We start from the raw sequence: 21,065 nt of genomic DNA, 5'->3' as shown, positions 1-21,065 counted from the left end.
ATTGCACCAAGTCTGGCTAACAGACAGAAGCGCGCAGCCAATGCCAGGTAAGGCCACACCCCCTTACCTAAGGCATATAGCTGTCAGGCGCGCTCCTCCCCCTCAGTAAGTATATTCACTTCTCGTGCGGCAAGCAGGGCAAAGCTGGTGGATCTCTCCACTCGATGTTTCAGAGAACCGGGGTTACGACAGTAACCTATTGTTCTCTTTCATCATCTCGTTTCGAGATCCACCTATGGGAGAGACATGGACAGCTCCCCGATTGCCTTTTACGATTGCCTTTTACACTCACAGTGAGGTTCTGAAGGCCAGAGAAGGACGGTCACCTCAGAGAGGCGGTGCCTGACACGTCCCACAAACATGACCCTGCAAGGGTGACGCCACGCTAAACTGCTGTGGACAAGCAGGGCATGAAACATGATAATGGCCCCCGCACCACCAATGCACATAGCTAAACCCAAGAAGGAATGCGAATGCTTGGTGACAGGAATGAACAGGTCCAGCCGGCCCATTCACTCCTTGTTGGTTAACCCAACGGGGCTGTGGGAAAGGGCTAAGAGGACCCTACTCCTAGGACCGAGTGTGCCACCAAGGTTCTGGTGACATCCAACCGGTAGTAACGCTGAAAGGTATGAGCAGAGGCCCAGCTGGCAGCGGAGCAGATGTCCTGCAGTGGCACTCCCCTGAACAAAGCCCAAGAGGCGGCTAAGCCCCTTGTGGAATGAGCTCTGATGCCCCCTGGGGGCTGCATTCCCTTTGCTTCATAAGCCATAGTATAGCGTCCACAAGCCAATGTGAGAGGCATTGCTTTGAAATGGGACTCCCCTTGTGCGGGGGGAGCCCTTGAAACAAAGAGCTGGTCGCTCTTGCGGAAAGCACTGGTCCTGGTCATATATGCTTGCAGAGCACGAACGGGACACAGAGCATTCCGCCTCTGATCCTCCGGGGAGGCAAAAGGTGGAGGGTGAAAAGCGGATAGCTCCAAAACCTCCGAAGTGAACGCAGGGAAGCATTTCGGCATGAAGGCCGGGTTAGGCTTAAGGGAAACCTTATCTCCACTTAGGGAGAATTTGGCGCACGAGGGGTGAACCGAGAGTGCATGTAGCTCACTGACCCGTTTAGCAGATGCCAAGGCCGAGAGCAAAGCTGTCTTGAGGGACAGCAGCTTAAGGGAAATACTCCCCAGAGGCTCAAAAGGATACAGAGACCGCGCTTCCAGCACCATGGAGAGGTCCCACTCTGGAACAGATCTCCTGATGACCGGCAAAGAGCGGCGAGCACCCTTCATAAAACTGCGGGTTAGAGGGTGCTGCCTGACGGTGGAGCCCTCAAAATCCACATGACAGGCTGAAATCGCAGCCAGGTAGACCTTAATGGTGGAAAAGGACCTGCCTCTTTCCATGAGGTCTTGCAGGAAACACAAAATATCAGACACCGAGCACTGATAAGATGTGAGACCACGCCCATCACGCCACCCTTCGAACACTTGCCACTTACAGCCATATAGGGATCGCGTGGAAACGGCCCTGGCATTCTGAGTAGTGGCGATTACACGCGGCGGGAGCCCCAGTGCATTTAGGTTCGTCCTCTCACGGGCCAGGCCCAGAGAGCCACCCTGTCCGGGTGGGGGTGGTAAATCTCCCCGTTGGCTTGGGACAGTATGTCCGTGCGAGGGGGGAGGCGCCATGGCTCGGCGTATAACAGAGGGATTATCTCTGCCAGCCACGGGGCTTTGGGCCACCTGGGTGCTATCAGAATGAGAGACAGGCCGTGCTCTCTCACCCTGGCCAGTTTTAAATTATCAGGCACAGGGGAGGAAAAGCATACAGCAGCACTTTGGGCCATGGGTGGGCCAGTGCGTCTGCCCCGAGGGGCGCGTCCACGTCCTTTAGCGAGAAGAACATAGGACAATGGTGGTTTTCGCGCGAGGCGAAAAGATCTACGGCTGCCTGTCTGAATCTCATCCATAACATCTCCACTATCTGTGGGTGAAGACACCAATCCCCGTAGATTGGGTTTCCCCTCGATAGCAGATCCGCGCCTCTGTACAGAATGCCCGGAACATGAGTCACGCGTAATGACAGAAAAACCCGTCTGCTCCACCCCAAAAACCTGTAAGCTAGAGCGTGGAGTTTCGACGAGCGCATGCCGCCCTGACGGTTGATATAAGCCACTGCCATGGTATTATCGCACCGTACTAGAAGGGGATGTCCCTGCAGGCGAGGCAGAAAATGATTCAGAGCTTTCCAAATGGTAAAAACTCTAAATAGTTAATGTGCGCTGAACGTAGTCTGCTCAGCCAAAGACCGTTCACCGTTCTGCCTTCCTGGGTGGTTCCCCAGCCTGTTAAGGACGCATCTGTCGTCACAACTTTCCGCATCGTAACCGTCCCAAGGGGGGTTCTCCGTGCGTAAAAAGTTCTCGCTCGCCCAATGGCGCAGGGCCGCCGAGCAGCATAGATCGCAAATCGGGCTGAAATGTAGTGACAAAACCCATCTCGTGAACGCTCTCATTCTCAGGACACACGCACACAACGTCCACTAAACGTCCATTAAACACACGGGCTGGGTAGCCACGAGACGGGATTAAACGACTGTCCGCAGCAGACCCTGTGTCTTTTGGACAGGGGTTCCGGGACCGGGAGAGAATCCGGAGGGCTCGTGGCCTGTGAACGCGGGCTCGATACTCCCAGCGGTCGAACAACAGGCAGGCCGCTTGCGTTCGGGGCCACCTTCCTAGAAAGGCATAAATTGAAAGCCTCAACACGTTATCGTAACACATCAAGGCCCGTGAGACCGTGTTAACAGTCTAGCGGGACACTCCAGCCATGCTTATGAGCTTCGCGAACGCTGGAAAAAACGGTTTTAAGAGTTGTTTCCTCAGACTGGGCGGTGGTCCCAGCGCTTACCAGTCGTAAATATTCCTATCCTGGTCGGTGGCGCTCTGTGGACAGAATAAGTCCTTCTGACGACACATCACAACTGCGTCGTTCTTGCAAGTATTCCAGCAGAGTCCACTCGATGCATGGAATCCCAAACCCTTGTCCATGGCACACGGTGACCCAGTGCTTGCAACTGTCCTTTCATCATTCTGTGGCCTAGGTGTGGACTTTCAGCCTTCACTGAACTGACAAGGTTGTCAAGCTACTCATCTGAGATCTTTGTATATGTGTCTCTTACAGAAATGCCAAACTCATTGAGACGGCGATTAATAGTCCTTGTTGACACACCAAGAAGCTGGGAAATACATGGAACAGACAGCTGCATACTCACAATATTCTGAAGATGCTCTCTGGAAACAAGAAACTTTGGAGGTCCTTTCACTCCAAATTGCACTTCAAGGGCAGTTATGGGTACAATGTTGTTTTCCACTTGCCTCTCCACTGTTTTTTAAGTTGGATAGTTCATTAAGGAGTCCATCTGGGATTGTAATCTGATTATGGATGGATGTCATAAGATTGATAGCTGGCGACTACGCCACCCTGGAATCTTGCCAGGGACAATACTAAATTAAAATAGTTCACAGTGAATCAGCGGGAGACGTGGATACAGAAAAATATAAATTTTATTAAAGATAAGAAGAGTCTTTACAAAAGCTCAAAGAACAACCCATCAATGACATTTAATGTAGACAACAACAATTACACCATTTAACAAAATACACAAAGAGCGACCTGAGTAGTCAGCGCCATCTGAGTTCAGGATAAAGGAGCAGAGGGGTGACAGCAGGGACGATATAAAAGGGCACAATAAGGCCTCCACGGCAAGTCACCATTCCCGTACACCTGTGCTTCAACACTCTCGCACACGTACTCACACACATACACACAGCACTCATGACACAGCACTCGTTATGAAAAGACCACCACAGGGTGACCATACGTCCTCTTTTTCCCAGACATGTCCGGCCGGGATTTCGAGATTTCCCAAAATGTCCGGGATTCGGCTTTTGCTTTCTACAGTCGCCATTCATTCATTCATTCATTCATTCATTCATTCAAAAGCCGAATCCCGGACATTTTGGACAAGTTAAACAAACAAAAAACAATGCACATTTTAATGTTGATGAAATAAAGGGAAACAGTCAACTGTACATACCTGAAATCCATCACCTGCATGCCTATGCTCTGCCATGGTGACATGAATTGTTTTGCGATCTGCTGCGTCTCCTGCGGATGACGTGACTTCGCAGGGTTTCTTGACTCCACCCCCACGTTAAAACAGCGCCATGAAGAGAAATGCAGAGAAAAGTGAAGCGCAAAGGGAAAACGGTATTGCGAGCACACGCTTGACTGAAACGCAGAATAAAAGCAGCGTTGCAAATAACTTAGTAGGTGTGAGTATGGAAAATATGTTGCAGAGATAAAATAGGATTGCAGCTGTCATTGATTTTTTGCAATTAATTATATCTTTCTTTTTGCAGTACTTTATTTTATTGTGCAAATCTTCTTTTTTTTTTTATACTTTTTCCCCCCTTTGCCATTCTTTATTTTTGTGAGCAAAACATTTTTTCTTTGCTCAAAACTTTATTTTTGTTTTGCAAAACTTTATTTTCTTTTGCGATACTTTATTCTTTTGCAAAACTATGTGGCATTATATGGACATTATATAATGCCTGAAATTTTGTTTATTTATCGAGCGCCAAATGTCACGGACTGCAGCTTTCATATCTTCGCTGTCGGGCGGAAACCTCGTATGCCCAAATTCTGTCAATTTCATATTTGTTCACAAATCGATGCTATTGGTCAGTCCCCACGTGGTTATGTTATTTTTACAAATTATTAACCAATCTAAAGTGTTGAAAATAGCTTTAGAGCAAATCTCGTAACTCCATTGGACACTTCAACTGTCTGAGAATCCTCGTAACTCCACCTCTTCTTCACTCCGCGGCGGGAGCCTCCGCGGCATTTTGTCTCCTCAAGATTGAACGTCGCAACGATAAGAAATCCTCGCCGAGCAATTTTGACTTCATGGTGACTTTTCTGGACAGTTTTCAGTCCTCCAGTAACAGTGTAGTATTTAGGACAGAGAATAACTGAACTTTTAAGGTTGTTGTCTTGCTTCTCTCTACTTTATATTTTTGAGTGCGTGTCTGAGACTTATTAAACAAAATGTGTGTTTGTGAACACATGGAAACTAAAAACTTAGCAGGAATGAGGCTCTTCAGGATCAGGAATGTGGAAGCTGCTTTACAGACACGCCTGTTTTGCACACGTCACTCAAACACAGAACCAGGAAACAGGAATCACATGAGTTCAGGGAAAGTGAAACTGAAGTGTAGCTGAGCTGTTATGTGTTTGTGTCTCTGTATTCATTCAGTAAAATGGCAGAAGCCAGAATTTCAGTGGATCAAAATGAGTTCATGTGTCCAGTGTGTCTGGATCTCCTGAAGGATCCAGTGGCCATTCCCTGTGGACACAGTTACTGTAAGATCTGTATTACAGACTGCTGGGATCAGGAGGATGAGAAGAGAGTCTACAGCTGTCCTCAGTGCAGACAGACCTTCAGGCCAAGACCTGCTTTAGCTAAAAACACCATGCTAGCTGAAGTGGTGGAGAAACTGAAGAAGACTAAACTTGCTGCTGACTGTTACGCTGGAGCTGGAGATGTGCAGTGTGACGTCTGTACTGGAAGAAAACACAAAGCCGTCAAGTCCTGTCTGGTGTGTCTGAACTCTTACTGTCAGAATCACCTTGAACAACATGAGAGTTTCTTTAGAGGAAAGAGACACAATCTGACTGATGCCACTGGACGACTGCAGGAGATGATCTGCCAGAAACACGACAAGCTCCTCGAGGTTTTCTGCCGCACTGATCAGAAGTGTATATGTTTGCTGTGTGTGATGGATGAACATAAAAACCACGACACTGTATCAACTGCTGCACAGAGGACAGAGAAACAGGTTTGAACTTACAGAGATCCCATTATGATCATTTACAGGCTCATAATATTGTTTGTGGGGTCTACTAGACTACATTTATATCATTTAATGGTTTTACCCTAAATTAGTTTTAGGGTACGTTTACACGACAAAGATATGCTCAAAACAGAGAAGTTTTTCCTTAGATTTTTTTCCTTTGAAAACGTAATACGCATGTGCATGATGTCATCATCTTCAGAGATTCTGTGTCGCCCTCAACTGAAAAACTGTGTCTCTTGGACTGTGTCTATGTGGAAAAGCATAATAGGAGCCCTTTAAACCAGTATTTCACCCCCAAAAATTAACATTCATCATTTACTGGCATGACTCACTTTTTCTGAGTAACACAAAAGAAGGTATTTTAAGGAATTTCTCATCTGTTCTTATTTTGAAAGTAGAATAAAAAAAATCCATGCAAATCCAATGGGGGTGATCAGAGGGTGCTTCTAATTTCTTATTTGTGCATCCTCGTTAACTTTCCTTGCTTCCTTTCCTCGCGTCTCAGCTCCACCCCCTTAAGGGTGCGAGGGAAGGCAGCAAGAAAAAAAATGGAGGACGGAGGAATCGGATGAAAGCTTTTTTATACATTGGAACACGAGCATCACTTTACAGCATCATCATTAGTGCTCAAAAGATCTGCCCTTATATTGTTGAAGTTTGGTTATTCAAGAAATTCATAATGAATAATAATAAAGCAAGATACCAAAAAAAAAAAAAAACCTCTAGTCAGGCCAATCACATCGTGTATAGAGTCGGCGGGCGGGCTTAACATAATGACGGCAGAGTTGCGACGGTTCCAAAGAGTGGCTGCTGCTGCTGCTGGCGAACAGCGGTCTTTCGAATCGGCTTTGGCCGCGACTCTGGAGGACTTAGAGTTAAGCTTTTCTTTGAGAAAACGCTCACGCTCTGGTTGGTTGTAGAGCTATCCTATTGCGTGCAGAGGGAATTTGAAAGACAACCGTTTATCCCGCCCTTCGGATTGAGCTCAGCCAATGGTGAGTTCCCAGACCCAACATCTTGATGTGGGTATAAATTAAAATGATTGTGACCGATGTGAAGGGGGAGGAGAATTGATAAGTGCGTCACGTTTAGTCGATAAAACACTTCCGCAAAAGATACACTCATGTATCCTCGCTCATAACTCCTATGGAAGCCTCCTCACCCCTCGATCCTCGTCTCCTCGCGGTGTAATTAGAGAATTGAGATGTCCTTCAAGATGGCTGAGCTCGATAGGTTTCCGGGTCATAGGATGGAGGACGGAGGAGCAAGGAAATGAGGAGGGATATTGAGAAGCACCCGAAGTCTTATATATTTTCGAAGAATATTAAATATGGTCGCACGTTAAGTCATGTGACATCCATGAGCCAGTTAGGTTTGAGGTTGTTGACGTGTCACCATATTTGATTTGGGCTTTAAAAACAAAGACTATCCATAATATCTTCTTTTGTGCCCAGCAAGAGAAATCATACATGTTTGGAAAGACCTGATGATGAGTAAACAATGAAGAACTTACATTTCTGGGTGAATCTATATAAAGCTAGGCAATAAAACTTGATGAAATAATGTTGGCACTTATGATTGAACTTATATACTTATAATGCAACCTTTAACCCCTAATTCTCACCTCTTCACTGATACTGGATTCATATCTGTTTAGTTGATGATTAATGTGATGTTTCTCCTGTCATTGGTTTGTCCTTTAGCACCAGCTGAAGGAGACGCAGAGGTCGTTCCAGCAGAGGATCCAGCAGAGAGAGAAAGATCTTCAGCAGCTGAGAGAGGCTGTGGCGTCTCATAAGGTGAGTCTGGAGAAGAAGAGAAGTTTGAGACGTCTCAGTCAGGACTCACTGAAGCCACTGTGTGATTGTGATGTGTGTCCTAACAGCGCTCTGCACAGACAGCAGTGGAGGACAGTGAGAGGATCTTCACTGAGCTCATCCGCTCCATTGAGAGAAGCCGCTCTGAGGCGACACAGCGGATCAGAGATCAGGAAAAGACTGCAGTGAGTCGAGCTGAAGGACGACTGGAGCGACTGGAGCAGGAGATCAATGATCTGAGGAGGAGAGACGCTGAGCTGGAGCAGCTTTCACACACACAGGATCACATCCATTTCCTGCAGGTAACAGAGATCTAGAAGAACAGGGTCATAGTGGACTTGAGCAAGAGACTCACAGAGAAACATTTCATGAGAGCAGAATGAGCCGTTGACTGAAGTGTTGATCTGTGTGTTCGGTTATTATATCATCATCAGTCAGACTCTCATCTGATCTTCTTCTTTTGAAAGAGACGCACTTACAAATGCAGTTCAGCTCTGGAAATCTCTTTTTTTCTGGAATACTTCACTAATATTTAAACTTTTTTTTATTATTTATTTTTTACAAACAGGTTTTAAAAATATATATATATTTTAAAACCACAAAAAAAAAAAAAAAGTTTAATAGGTATGTTTTCTTTAGGTACTTAGGTAAAAAAGGAAGTTAGGTAAACCGAGAAAAACAAAACTGGAAAACAAAAGCAGACCAAAACATTCATGGGACATTTTATGTAAGGGATAATGTACATCCAGCCAGTTATCATCTCAGAATAAACCCCCGACAGGGTGATGAGGACCCCGATGCGAAGCGGAGGTAAATTATCCCACTTATTAACATGGCTACTTGCCACAAGTAAATAATTAGACGCGAAATATTGACTTGAGTTGAAATATTTTATTAGCTCTTCCTTAAAGCATCCGTGAAGAAAAACAGTTCGCAACAAACGGCTTTGAGTTTAGACAAGACAGACAATTAAGGCATAATGTGCAGTTGTATCACTAAAAACAATAAACAATTGGACACAAAATGTTAATGCAAAATATTTTATTAGCTCATTTGTAACAAATTTAAAATAATTATTAATTAATTATTATAAATATAAATTATAATCTGTCTGGTTTCCAGTCCGGCGCGTGAGAGGAGTTGCACAGCTGTGCTTCTCAAACTGTGGTTCGGCAGACAGAGGCCTAGGTATTTTTTTAAACTTGCAATGGGACACTGTGGGTTGTTGGGTTCAGTAAAGACGCAATCCCTGTAATTTCTTACATGGATCTTTCGGGTCTTTATGGTTCTTGGTCTCTGCATAATGTGACAGAGTAATGTACTTTGTATCGTTGTCTGCGCATTTTATGATAAACGAGTCCCTTCTTAGGTGTCGATTTCCTTCTCTGCCTCGTCTTGCCAGATGTAGTTGTACATCAAACCAAACTTTCCGAACAAGACCAATGGCTGTGTGTGGTGACAGCACGTCCAAATGTTTTATTAGGTGCAAGTCTGCTGTCGAGATCGGGGGATGATGCTGACTAATGTCCTTACCAATCTTACGAATTTGTTTAATGGTAGATTTAAAAACTGCATTGCTGGAGTTAAAGGTAGCACTCTTCAGGATGTCAAACTTTTTGAAATATCTGGCGACACCAGTCCTGATGGCCATATAGCTACCGAATAAGTCTGGCCGTTTGCATTCTGAACAGACGCATAAAAGGAGCGTAGCACCTTATTGAGCTCTTCTGCCTCATACCTATCATAATCCGTCGCATTTTTTTCTCACTTAGCCAATCTTTGAGAATTTTCATTGGCCATAAAATTATTTTGTGTTAGTTTCGTAGCAGTCATCTTCTATTCTGTCAAGTGCAGATTCATTCAGCTCTTTGTGTCTCGTGGTTGTTTGTTCTTCGGAGTGAAGGTTTTTTTTTTTTTTTTTTTTTTTTTTTTTTTAACTGTGGAGTCGTCTGATTCTATCCATTGCTGAAAATAATTGTTTTTACCATATATGTTGAAATTAACGCTGAAGTCTTCCATTGTAACTCGTGCTGTTTGCCAGACAGTCTAAGACAGCGGACTGACACATTAAGCATTTAAGTAGTAGTGACTCGTAGTAACCCGGATGAACGGTGTGTTATTCATTTTGGTGGTTGTTATCGGGGAATAACACACCTTGGAATGTTGTGACTGACCAATCAGGATCAAGTATTCCACAGAGTTGTTAAAATAATGTAATATGTACATTGGAATAAGACGTTGTTCTTAATAAAACGTTGACCACCAGTTTAAGAACCGCTGCTCTAATCTGGTAACATTGATGGCAGAAAAAATATGTGCTCTTGCTTGTCCAGTGTGAAACAGGCGTCAGACTTGAACTTAAACTCAGATTAAAATTAATTAATTAATTGTTAGGTATTGACATGAGAAATGTGTTGCAAAATCAATGTTGCTAAAAATCTGTTGCAGAGATACAAATTGGATCAAACTTCTTTTACAGCAGTCAGGCAGTTTAAAAATATCTATATATTTTCACTCTTTTATTTTATGATTCTTATTTAATCATATACTTTTTTTTTTTGCAATCCTTGCAATTATTATTATTTTATTATCCAAGGTCAAAAAATATGGAAATATAGCAATGCAGCGTTTTGAAACCACAAAACCTGACCACTAATCTACTCGTAGCCTTTGAACTGTTTTTCCTGAGCAAATCTACTTAACCCTCAAACCCTACTTAACATTTATGTTCTTAGCTAATGTTTTATCATCCAAAAAACAACAACGATTGACTAGACAGTTCACATATAGTGTGTGACATGTTATAATTTGTTGCTCTAATGTCATATAATGAATATGAAGAAAAATGTATCTGATTCTGTGAAAGAGCTGGATTTAGTTCAGTTACTAAAGATGTCAAGATCAACAAGAGCCGCTGAAATCTGACAGTAGTGCAGGTTATTGATGAAGTGTGGAGGTGATGAGCTTTGATTTCTGTTTTCTGTAGAGTTTCCAGTCTCTCTCAGCTCCTCCTGAATCTACAGACGTAAATGACAATCCCTTCAGTTCTCTCTCCTCTTTTGATGGTGTGAGAGAATCTGTCCGTCAGCTGAGAGACAAACTGGAGGATTTCTGCCAAGAGGAGCTGAAGAAGATCTCTGACAGAGGTAAAGTCCTGGAGATTCATCAGCTCTCAGAAATGATCCTCCATCATCTCATATCATGTAGAAGATCATATTAGAAATGTCTTAGGAACGGATGGAGGGATCATTTTCTCTCGACATGATAATCACACTCTTCATGTCTGTTGATTTCCACAGTCACTTTCACCAACATTGTTCCCAGAACCAGGAACGACTTCCTACAATGTAAGTCACTAAGAAAACAAGCAGAAAAACTCACTGAGTGTCTTCATGTTCTTCCTGTAGAAGGTGAAAGAAAATATGATAGAAGAGTTTTAGAGTTGATCATGTAAATGATGATTTGCACAGGATATCTGGTAAACTGTACTGAGACACTGCTGATATACTGAACATGAAGAGTTCAGCTATAATAAAAGATCAGACAGATTCATAATTCCTGATTCTGATGTGTTTTCTCTCCATCAGATTCTCATCAGTTCACTCTGGATCTGAACACAGTGCATAAACACCTCAGTCTGTCTGAGAGGAACAGAGTGATTACTAACACTTACCCAGAGCAGCCGTATCCTGATCATCCAGACAGATTTGATGTGTATCCTCAGGTTCTGTGTAGAGAGAGTGTGTGTGGACGCTGTTACTGGGAGATTGAGTGGAGTGGAGTTATTGGTGTGTATATATCAGTGTCATATAAGAGCATCAGCAGGAAGGGAACGGGTGATGAGTGTTGGTTTGGATATAATGATCAGTCCTGGAGTTTGTCCTGCTCTTCCTCCAGTTACTCATTCACACACAATAACATAGAGACTAAACTCCCTGTAAAGCCCATCAGCAGGAGAGTAGGAGTGTGTAGAGTAGGAGTGTATGTGGATCACAGTGCAGGAACTCTGTCCTTCTACAGCGTCTCTGACACAATGAGCCTCATCCACACAGTCCAGACCACATTCACTCAACCGCTCTATCCTGGGTTTACTGTTTCTACTGGATCATCAGTGAAACTGTGTTGATGAATGAGAACAGACTGTAGAGATTCTACCCATAATGCTTTGAGCTGCATGATAAATCAGTAATAATGAGATGTTATAGAGTCTCTTATTTTCTCTTCATTACATTAATACTACAGTTGAACTTCTGTCAGTGAAATAACGTCAGAATAAATGTGTTTAATGAATCCTCATATAGACAGTCAGATCAGTGTGTGTTCGTGAGTCATGATGAGTGACGGTGTGTATCTGTGCTTTTCTCAAGATCTATTTCAGTCATTCAGTTCTATTCATTAATCATTATTACTATTAAAATGACCTTTCTTTAAATTTATCATTCAATAAAAAAGTAATTTGTTGTGCAATTGATAAATGTCAATGTATTAATAAATGTAAAATATATAAACCCAGATTATCTGATCATACTGTAAACCCTTGATCAGTGAAAGTATGAGCACAATTATTCTAATCTAATCCAGTTTACTTTAAATAAATCTCCTCCTGAACAGGACTGAAATTACAGATATGATACTTTGCCAAATCTGAGATAAGATCAAAACAAGGACTGAGTCAAATCATCATCATCAGTTAAATCCAGATAACTCAGAAATATATGGGACATGAAAAAAGGGTTCTTCTGCATCTAGCATTCATCACGAGCGACACGTGATCAATACGATGAACTTTGACCTTCCTGAAAGATGAGCCAATATTTCTACAAAAAAACCTAAAGAAACCTAATGTAAAAAAAAAAAAAAAAAATAATTTGTAATTTGCTTCTTTGTTCTTATTTTTAGAAACAAAAAATAAAATAACCAAAATATCTTTATTGTGATATATTGATATTGTATCTTTTTGAATATTAATACTGTAATATCTGGTATAAATGATTTCTGCACTCAAACATTACAGTTTTGCCCTTAAATGTTTATATAATACAAAATATATATTTACATAAGTCAGCAGCATGTGAACGGTCAGGTGGTGTAACATCATAAGGCTGCACTCATAGATATGTATTTGTAGACTGTTTTTGAATATTGACTGTTCCAATATGGCGGACGGCTTACGTTTGGCTTCTCATTGAAATATGTGCTTTACTACTTAACTATGATCTATTAAAAATAATTTAAATTACATGTTCTTTCTTTCTTTGGACATTGTTTTTGTTTTCAGTATGTGCGTGGCAGTAGAATAGATGGTGGATGGAAAAGGAGGAAGTGGGTGTTTGGCAAACTGGGAGTGACACACCAAGGAGACAAATCATCAAATCCAGTTGAAATGAGGAACAGAGGAGAACTGATTCCAGTCATAGCTCACCATGGCAAGAGGTATCATCATCATCATCATCATCAGTGATGAGTGGAGGGCTTTCAGACATGCTCTGCCCCAGCTAGGTTACAGGCTTTATACTGTGAACCACAGTGTAGCATTTGTTGATGCCTAGACAGGAGCTCATACCTAACACATAGAGAGGGCCTGGAGAACCTATGAGGAGAATGTGTGGAAGAATTACTGGTGGACCACCTAGCAGTTATTAAATGGCATGAATGGCAGGGAAAATACCATCACAATGGATCCGTAGGTCATCTCATTTATGACACTGGAAAACTGTATAGATCATAGGCGTAACATGCAGGTGGGACATGTCCCAACCACTTTTTGCAGGGGTTGATATTGTCCCCACCATTATTTGAGACATTTTCACGGCATGGATGCACCTAATACAAATAAAACATCTACAGTTAGCTAGCAGCGTATTCATTTAGTTTGTTAAATAAGAGGCGCTGGAATGTGCTGTTTTGGAAATCACGCTGAGTGTTGGTTACTGCTGTTATCAGTGGTGGAAAGCATCAGTGTTCTTCACGCCAGGTTCACACATAATACGTTTGCAGTGTGTATACGGTGTTTGTTTTTCCGTGCCCATGTTAACAGGTTGGAGTCCGGATGCAGTCCGTCAAGACGTTCCAGGAGCAGCAGTGCAGCAATTGTTCACTGAACGTTATTATAAAAAGCCCCCCTTTAGTCAATCATTTTATCCCTTAAAACTCATCTTTGATCACCAAAATAACACATTTAAGCGTTTTTTCCATGGAAAAAAAATATCTACATGCCTTAAAATAGCTTGAATGTAACTCTACAACCTTGCCTCATTTAATATACGTGGTTCTATGAATATTCCACTTGTTGACGATCACACGTTGATCTGATTGGTTACAAGGTAGTTTGAGACGTCAGAAACAACAGCGATTTCAGACTGCGTTTTTGAGACTGTCTTTGGTTCACTGCAGTTTTAAGGTGAAAATACTCAGCAATGGTGTTGACATGAATGTACAGCATATTAAAAACACCACAGACATATAAACAACATTAAAAACTTGATTTTCAGTTTCTACAGCATCAGTGTGGCAACAAAAAAAAACACTTGCTCTTACAAACATCTATCATCGAAGACAAAAGATAAATACAAAATAGGCAACTGATTGCCAGAGCAGTGCTTGGTAAACTTGTCAGGAAATTCAGGCTTCTCAAATTTGCCAGTGCCAGTCTTGGTTTAAAAGAAGAGAACATAAATGTGAAATTAACCGTAGTGTTTTTAAGCAAGTGAACAGGGTGAAGTTCAGAACAAGCAGCTAATGAGCTAATTCGAAACGTTAGCATTAATATTACTATACATTGCTATTACACTGTATAGAGCTGAGGGAGTTCAAGTCAAATAGACAAAAGGGACTACACAAGTCAACTGCAAATTATTCAAAGTGCAAAGTGAAAACATGGATGCTTAACTCTTCATTTAATCAAAACAATCATTATACTGTTGCAGTATGTATCCAAAGAAAATAAAGGATGCAAGCAACGCTACTTCAATTCAAATGAACATTAATAGTACAAACTCATGGGTGCACAATTTTACAGTTAACATCAAAAGAACAACTCACATTAGTTATTATATCGCATAGTTTCACAAAAAAACTAACTTAATTAAATAAACAAACATTAGTTATGATTATACTGTTAATGTAAATTGTAATCTGTACTTGGTCACATATTTGTACTACATCACAGCTCAACAAGGTCAAAGCAACTTTATTCTGCTGTTGTGGCAAATACAGCAACACAATCCTCCAGGAGAATGGCGGCCAGGATTTTGTGCCTCAAGCTCTTTCTGACTCTACACTCAATACCCCTTTAAAATGACTCAGGCTTTCATCACTCATGGTGTTTCTTAGGCAGGTTTTAGTGCGCTTAAGGACAGAAAAACTTTGCTCACAAGCTGCAGTGCTGGCAGGTAAGGCGAGTGCAATTTTCTTTAAAGAGCAATTTTACAATGTTTGAAAAACTCATGAACCCCCTCTTTAAAAGGCTCAATAAATACTGTCAATTCTAGTATATTTCCTGGTAGGGGTCGGAATCTTTTGGTACCTCACGATTCGATTCATATAATTTATTGAGGTCACGATTTAAAAATTGATTCTCAATTCAAAATATGCATAAATTTGATTGTAGTTTACTGTTTTGTGTTACTTCCCTAGTGATTTTTAAAAAAAATGTATTTAAAATACATTTGTTTTATAGGTATACTACAAATCCATTAACATATTTACTGACATATTGCTTGAAACTTCCTGATATAAATATTATTCTCTGGTTTCCTGTCTTCTCTTTCACTCACTGCTGGATCTTCGTGCACAGTGCTCATGAGAAGAACGTTTTTTCTTTTTCTTTGCACAGTAGGACACGATGGCGTGTGTCTCTGTGTAGGCGAACAGAGATGAGTATATCGCACGGCCTCTTGGATTGGTCAGAGCACTTGGCAGCTCTTGACTTGACTGTCGGATTGTTCCTATCATTCTCATTTTCTTGTTTAGGAGCTCTGTGCCAAGAGTATATGAAGTAAAAAAGTTGTCACAAGTGACAATATGCCCTTGAAAGCCATTCATCATTTCCATGACTATTGTCCTTCCCAGGTTTCTTTCGTGTGGCATCCCTCGAGGTTTTCCTGTGTACACCTGCATGTTCAAACAGTAGCTCGAGTTTGCATCACAGGCTGCCCATATTTTAATGGCATATTTGGCAGGTTTTTTTGGCATATACTGTTTGAAAGGGCACCTGCCCCTGAATCCCACCAAGCTCTCATCAACTGTAATGTTGGTATCTGGTCGGTACATGAGAGGTAGTCTTTCGACCCAGTCTACCCACATCTCTCTGATTGGTGCCAGTTTGTCCTGTTCCCTCCTTGCAGCTCTTGACCTCTTATCATCGGAACTACTGCTTCATTCTGGGTAAGGGACTCTCTCAATTTCCTCATTCTTTCATACTGATGTTTGATATTGTAAATGTGTCTTGAGAAGTTTGAGAGGTGGTCCTGTGTCCTTTTTTATGAAAAAAAAAAATCACTTTCTTTCTTTCTTTCTTTCTTTCTTTATTTTAGGTGATTCTTTTGGGGGTAGATGTATTTATTTGTCTTGGTGACTGAATATAAATTTTTATATTTATATTTTTTATATACTTTTTTTTTAGGAGTTGAGCTGATGGAATTACACTGTAAAAAAAAAGTTGAGAATTCAAAAACTTTTAAAAAGAGAGCTTTAGAACTTTTGATAATAGTGTATGTTGAGAATTATGAGAATTAGTTGAATTTAATTACTATTATTAAAATTATAAGTATTCAATCTTGCATTAACATTACATTTGAATGATGTGGAACTTCCTTAGTTTCTTTACCTTGAGAATTCAGTTCACCTTTAAAATGGAATATAATTTAAAAAACACTAAAGAGGTAAAACGTGTTAATTCTTAGTAACAACTGTTTGTCATTATAAATCTGAATACTTCGACAAAAAAAAAAAAAGGTTATTCAGGAGCATCATCTGTGACAATCTGAGCATGCTCAGCAGCCTGTTAGTTGGGCCTGACCACAAAACCTGACATTTTAAGCTCTTGCTTTTTAATATTTTAAGTTGTTCAAACTAAGTGAACTACAAATTTATGTATCTGTAATGTACATTCTACATTTGAAAGTTCAGTCAACCTTCAAAATAATATTTATTTGACTAAATTTGGAAATTTGATTTTTTTTTTAATTCCTTTTTTACTGCTGAGACAAGAATGGCTGTTCTTTTGGGGCGGCTACTTGAAGATTTTCTTGAACTTCATTTGCTTCTTGAATAAGCTGAAGTGAATCATCTTCCTCACTAGATGGTGTTGTGTCTAGCAGAGATGGGACCAAGTCACACGTTGCAAGTCTCAAGTCTTAACCTTCAAGTCTCAAGTAAGTCCCAAGTATTTTTTTCTTGGGCAAGTCAAGTCAAGTCAAGTCAAGTCAAGTCACAAGCTATGTCAAGTCAAGTCAAGTCCTGTAGTAGGTCAAGTCAAGTCAAGTCAAGTCAAGTCAAGTCACAAGCTATGTCAAGTCAAGTCAAGTCCTGTAGTAGGTCAAGTCAAGTCAAGTCAAGTCAAGTCACAAGCTATGTCAAGTCAAGTCAAGTCAAGTCCTGTAGTAGGTCAAGTCAAGTCCAAGTCAAGTCACCTTATTATTGTAATTTTACCTGCAGAATCTGATCTTAATAAAGTGAAAAGACAAGACATAAGACACTCACACACAAACACAAACACACACACACACACACACACACACACACACACACACACACACACACACACACACACACACACTCTCTCTCTCTCTCTCTCTCTCTCTCTCTCTCTCTCTCTCTCTCTCTCTCTTTCTCTCACACTCACTCTCTCTCACACACACTCACTCACTCTCTCTCTCTCACACACACACACACACACACACATAATTGGGTAATTGGTTGGAACACTTTATTTTGCCTTTGAGTGGTTGGTTAACACTTGTTGGTAGCAATTGTTTTTGTGTACAGATCCCGGAGCCTAGGCTGCCTACAGAGGCACGTTTTTTTTTTGATGGCCTGCTTATGGGGCGGGCAGCTAGCGGATCATTAGGAAAGATTAGATGAGTGTGATAATTTATGTTTGGGCCTTTTTTGGGCCTGAAATCGCTGATACAACCTTTAATGGCTACTTTAGCTATTATTACATTAGCTAACTACCAACTAACCAGATAACATTAACAAATTGACAAGCACTTACTGGGCAGAATGGCTCTTCAAATGACGGACGAAATTGGAGGTTGTCATCTGGCTGTCCGCGATGTTAATGTTGCATGTCTTGCAAAGCACTGTTCGTCTTTTGCCATCTTGTGAATAATTCTTGAAGCCGAAAGCGATGACCCTCGGTACCCCTCCGGCTGACATGTTGATGTGATATCTGATCTAAGTGGCGAGGTGTGCGTAAGGTACGAGAGGGCATGACTGATGATAGTGTCGTGATCCAGTCATGACACACTATTCTCATCCTGCGCTCCAGCTGGGTAATCAACTTTATTTTTTAAAAGAATTTATATATTTTATATTCAAACTGAAAACATGATGTGATTAACACTTAAGTCATTCAAGTCATCGTGTCTCAAGTCAAGTCAAGTCAAGTCAAGTCAAGTCCGAGTCAAGCCTCAAGTATTTTATTTTTTGTCAAGTCAAGTCACAAGTCATAAAAATAGCGACTTGAGTCGACTCGAGTCCAAGTCACCAAGTCACAAGTCCCCATGTCTGGTGTCTAATAAAGCTGTTTCTTTCTTTCTTTTATAATAACACTTTGAGTTCTCCCGCCACTGTTTTTTTTAATTTTTTTTCATGTTGCTTCTTAGTCAGCTCTTCAATTTTCTTTATTTTGCCAGTTTGTTTTCGTTTTTGATACCTGGAAGGAAAGAAAGCATGACATTAAATAAGCATAACTCACAACATGGGGGAAAAAAGTAACTTTTATGTACACATTATCCTATAGCATAAAAGTAATGCTTACTGTGTGTGTGTGTGTGTGTGTGTGTGTGTGTGTGTGTGTGTGTGTGTGTGTGTGTGTGTGTGTGTCCTATTCAGGACCTAAAGTTGTGGGGTGGAGCGTAATTTCAGTCTTACTGATTTTACAAATAATTAAACAAGAAAAAAAAAAAGGAAAAAAAAATTACAAACAGAAGCACAAATAAACACAATGGAATAAAGATACAACTGAAATAAAGATCAAGTTTTTCAGGTAGATCTAACAGAAGTTTTCAGGAACATGAATTACAGAACTACCATTCTACCAATTATAATTATTACAAAATTATTAACAATTAAAACTATTGAATAATAATAAAAAGAAATGTTTTAATTAATATTAAATTACAGATTGTTGCAGATTTATTTATTTATATTAATATAGCCCTGTTATAGTAGTGGTTAAAAGGCTCTGTAGGGTGTTTATTGCTGATTACGCCTGCTTGTAACATCTGCAAACCAAACCTCTCTCTCTCCTTCCTTCTGTACTCCTCGAGCAGTTCTTGGGTTGCTGTATCATTTTTTCCTGAACTTTGTCAACCTGGCCTTTGCTAAAACCTTTTTTTATCACTTGCTGACTGTCTATAATGAAACAAATTATAAAGCAAAATATCAACAGTTAGTTAATATTTAAATTAATATTAAATTCATAAGGAATATTTAAAAGTAGTTCACAATTCTATTTCGATTCAATTCTAATTTCCGAATTTATTATCTATTATTAGTAGTTATCTCTACTGCAACTGGCCTTAAAGGTACAATATGTAAGATTTTTGTAATAAAATATAAAAAAAATCACTTGCACAGTGTGATATATTTCCTGCAGTTGTGTACTTATATTTTGTATATCGTCGCTGTCGGGCGGAAACCTCGTATGCCCAAATTTTGTCAATTTCATATTTTATCACAAATCGATGCTATTGGTCAGTCCCCACGTGGGTCTGTTATTTTTACAAATTATTAACCAATCTAAAGTGTTGAAATAGCTTGAGAGCAAATCTCTTAACTCCATTGGACACTTCAACTGTCTGAGAATCCTCGTAACTCCACCTCTTCTTCACTCCGCGGCATTTTGTCTCCTCAAGATTGAAAGTCGCAACGATTAAGAAATCCTCGTCGAGCAACACGTAAAGCAAGCCTTAACTCTGATTTTATCTGTGTTAAACTATGATATCAGTTATTGATGTATTTTAAATGTCTACGTATTACAGGCTTATTATTACTAGGCTTATTATACGTGTGCATTGTTTTAAAATGTATCTAATATAATACTTGAATTGAAATAAATGTTTTGGATACCATCATTAAATTATTGTTTTTATTATTATTTTACTGACCCGAAGTTGGCACTGTGCATGTAAAATACCCCAAGTAGCAGGTTTTATTTATGGAAGAAAAAGGGTCTGTCTAACGTTACTGGCGCCAGTAGCAGCTAAGCCTATCATTGCATAACTCTGTCAGTTTTTTTAGACAATAACGAGTTAAAATAGTTAGGTTAGATACATTTGAATAGGCTTGTTTTGTTAAAAATCGATAGCTGTAATGCTTTGGTGCAGAAGGAAGCCCATGAGCCACGAAGGTAAGTTTGCGTGCAGATTAGGCAAATTTCCGCCTATTAGACAGCCTAGTCAGCTCATCGTTTTTTGTTCTGCTTCACGTATAGCTCTTAAACCTTTAAAATAGAGTTTAGTAAGATGTATGTAACCACAGTCGTTAGCTTTGGTTAACTATTGAAGCCTTTTCTCTTGTCAAAAGGCTCAACGCGACCGCCGACTTTGTTTGTGTGCAGATTAATTTCCGCCAATTTTAGACAGCCTAATATTTTGGTATTGCATCACTCATATCTCTTAAACGTTTAAAATAGAGTTTAGGAAGATGTATGTAACCACACTCATTAGCTTTGATTAGCTCTTAAAGTACTATAACTCAAAAAATATGCAGTTTTTTTAATTTCCTGAAAAATAATGGTTTTGGAGATACGAGGATTCCGCCCGACAGCGACGATATATAATTAAAAAGCATGTCACTAAAATGTAATTAACAGCAGCTGTACCATGAACAGCCAGTCAGCAAACAAGAAACATTCTTATAAATTCTTTTCAACGGAGAACATTAACAGGGGAAAAGCAGAATGATTTATTTGAACTTTCAAATTCGAACTTTCAAAATTGATTTGAAAATTAATGTGAGTCCTGTGCTTGATGTTTTTCTGGTAATTTCTTTACTCCGGGTTGCAGAGACATTAGTTTCAGTCGTAGTGCGCCTGAGGCATGCAAGTCCAAGCGATTGCGGTACTTAGACTGCATGTGGATGACCTTGCTGAATCCCTGC

The 21,065-nt window shown here is 40.5% G+C and overlaps 1 protein-coding gene across 1 annotated transcript; it reads left to right on the top strand.

Moving 5' to 3' along the window:
* The first annotated feature begins 5,250 nt into the window (after positions 1-5,250).
* Positions 5,251-12,849, top strand: LOC311289707 (tripartite motif-containing protein 16-like). The gene is made up of 6 exons (XM_084407937.1): positions 5,251-5,901; positions 7,623-7,718; positions 7,805-8,038; positions 10,723-10,882; positions 11,036-11,083; positions 11,324-12,849. Exons 1-6 carry the CDS (start codon positions 5,323-5,325, stop codon positions 11,860-11,862), a joined length of 1,656 nt encoding a protein of 551 aa, XP_084264063.1. The 5' UTR covers positions 5,251-5,322; the 3' UTR covers positions 11,863-12,849.
* The last annotated feature ends 8,216 nt before the right edge of the window (positions 12,850-21,065 follow it).

The sequence above is a fragment of the Rutilus rutilus genome (genome assembly GCF_951802725.1).
Source record: "Rutilus rutilus genome assembly, chromosome: 4".
NCBI lineage: Eukaryota > Metazoa > Chordata > Actinopteri > Cypriniformes > Leuciscidae > Rutilus > Rutilus rutilus.
The sequence above is the reverse complement of the archived record's forward strand: the minus strand, read 5'-3'. Positions and strand labels throughout refer to the sequence as shown.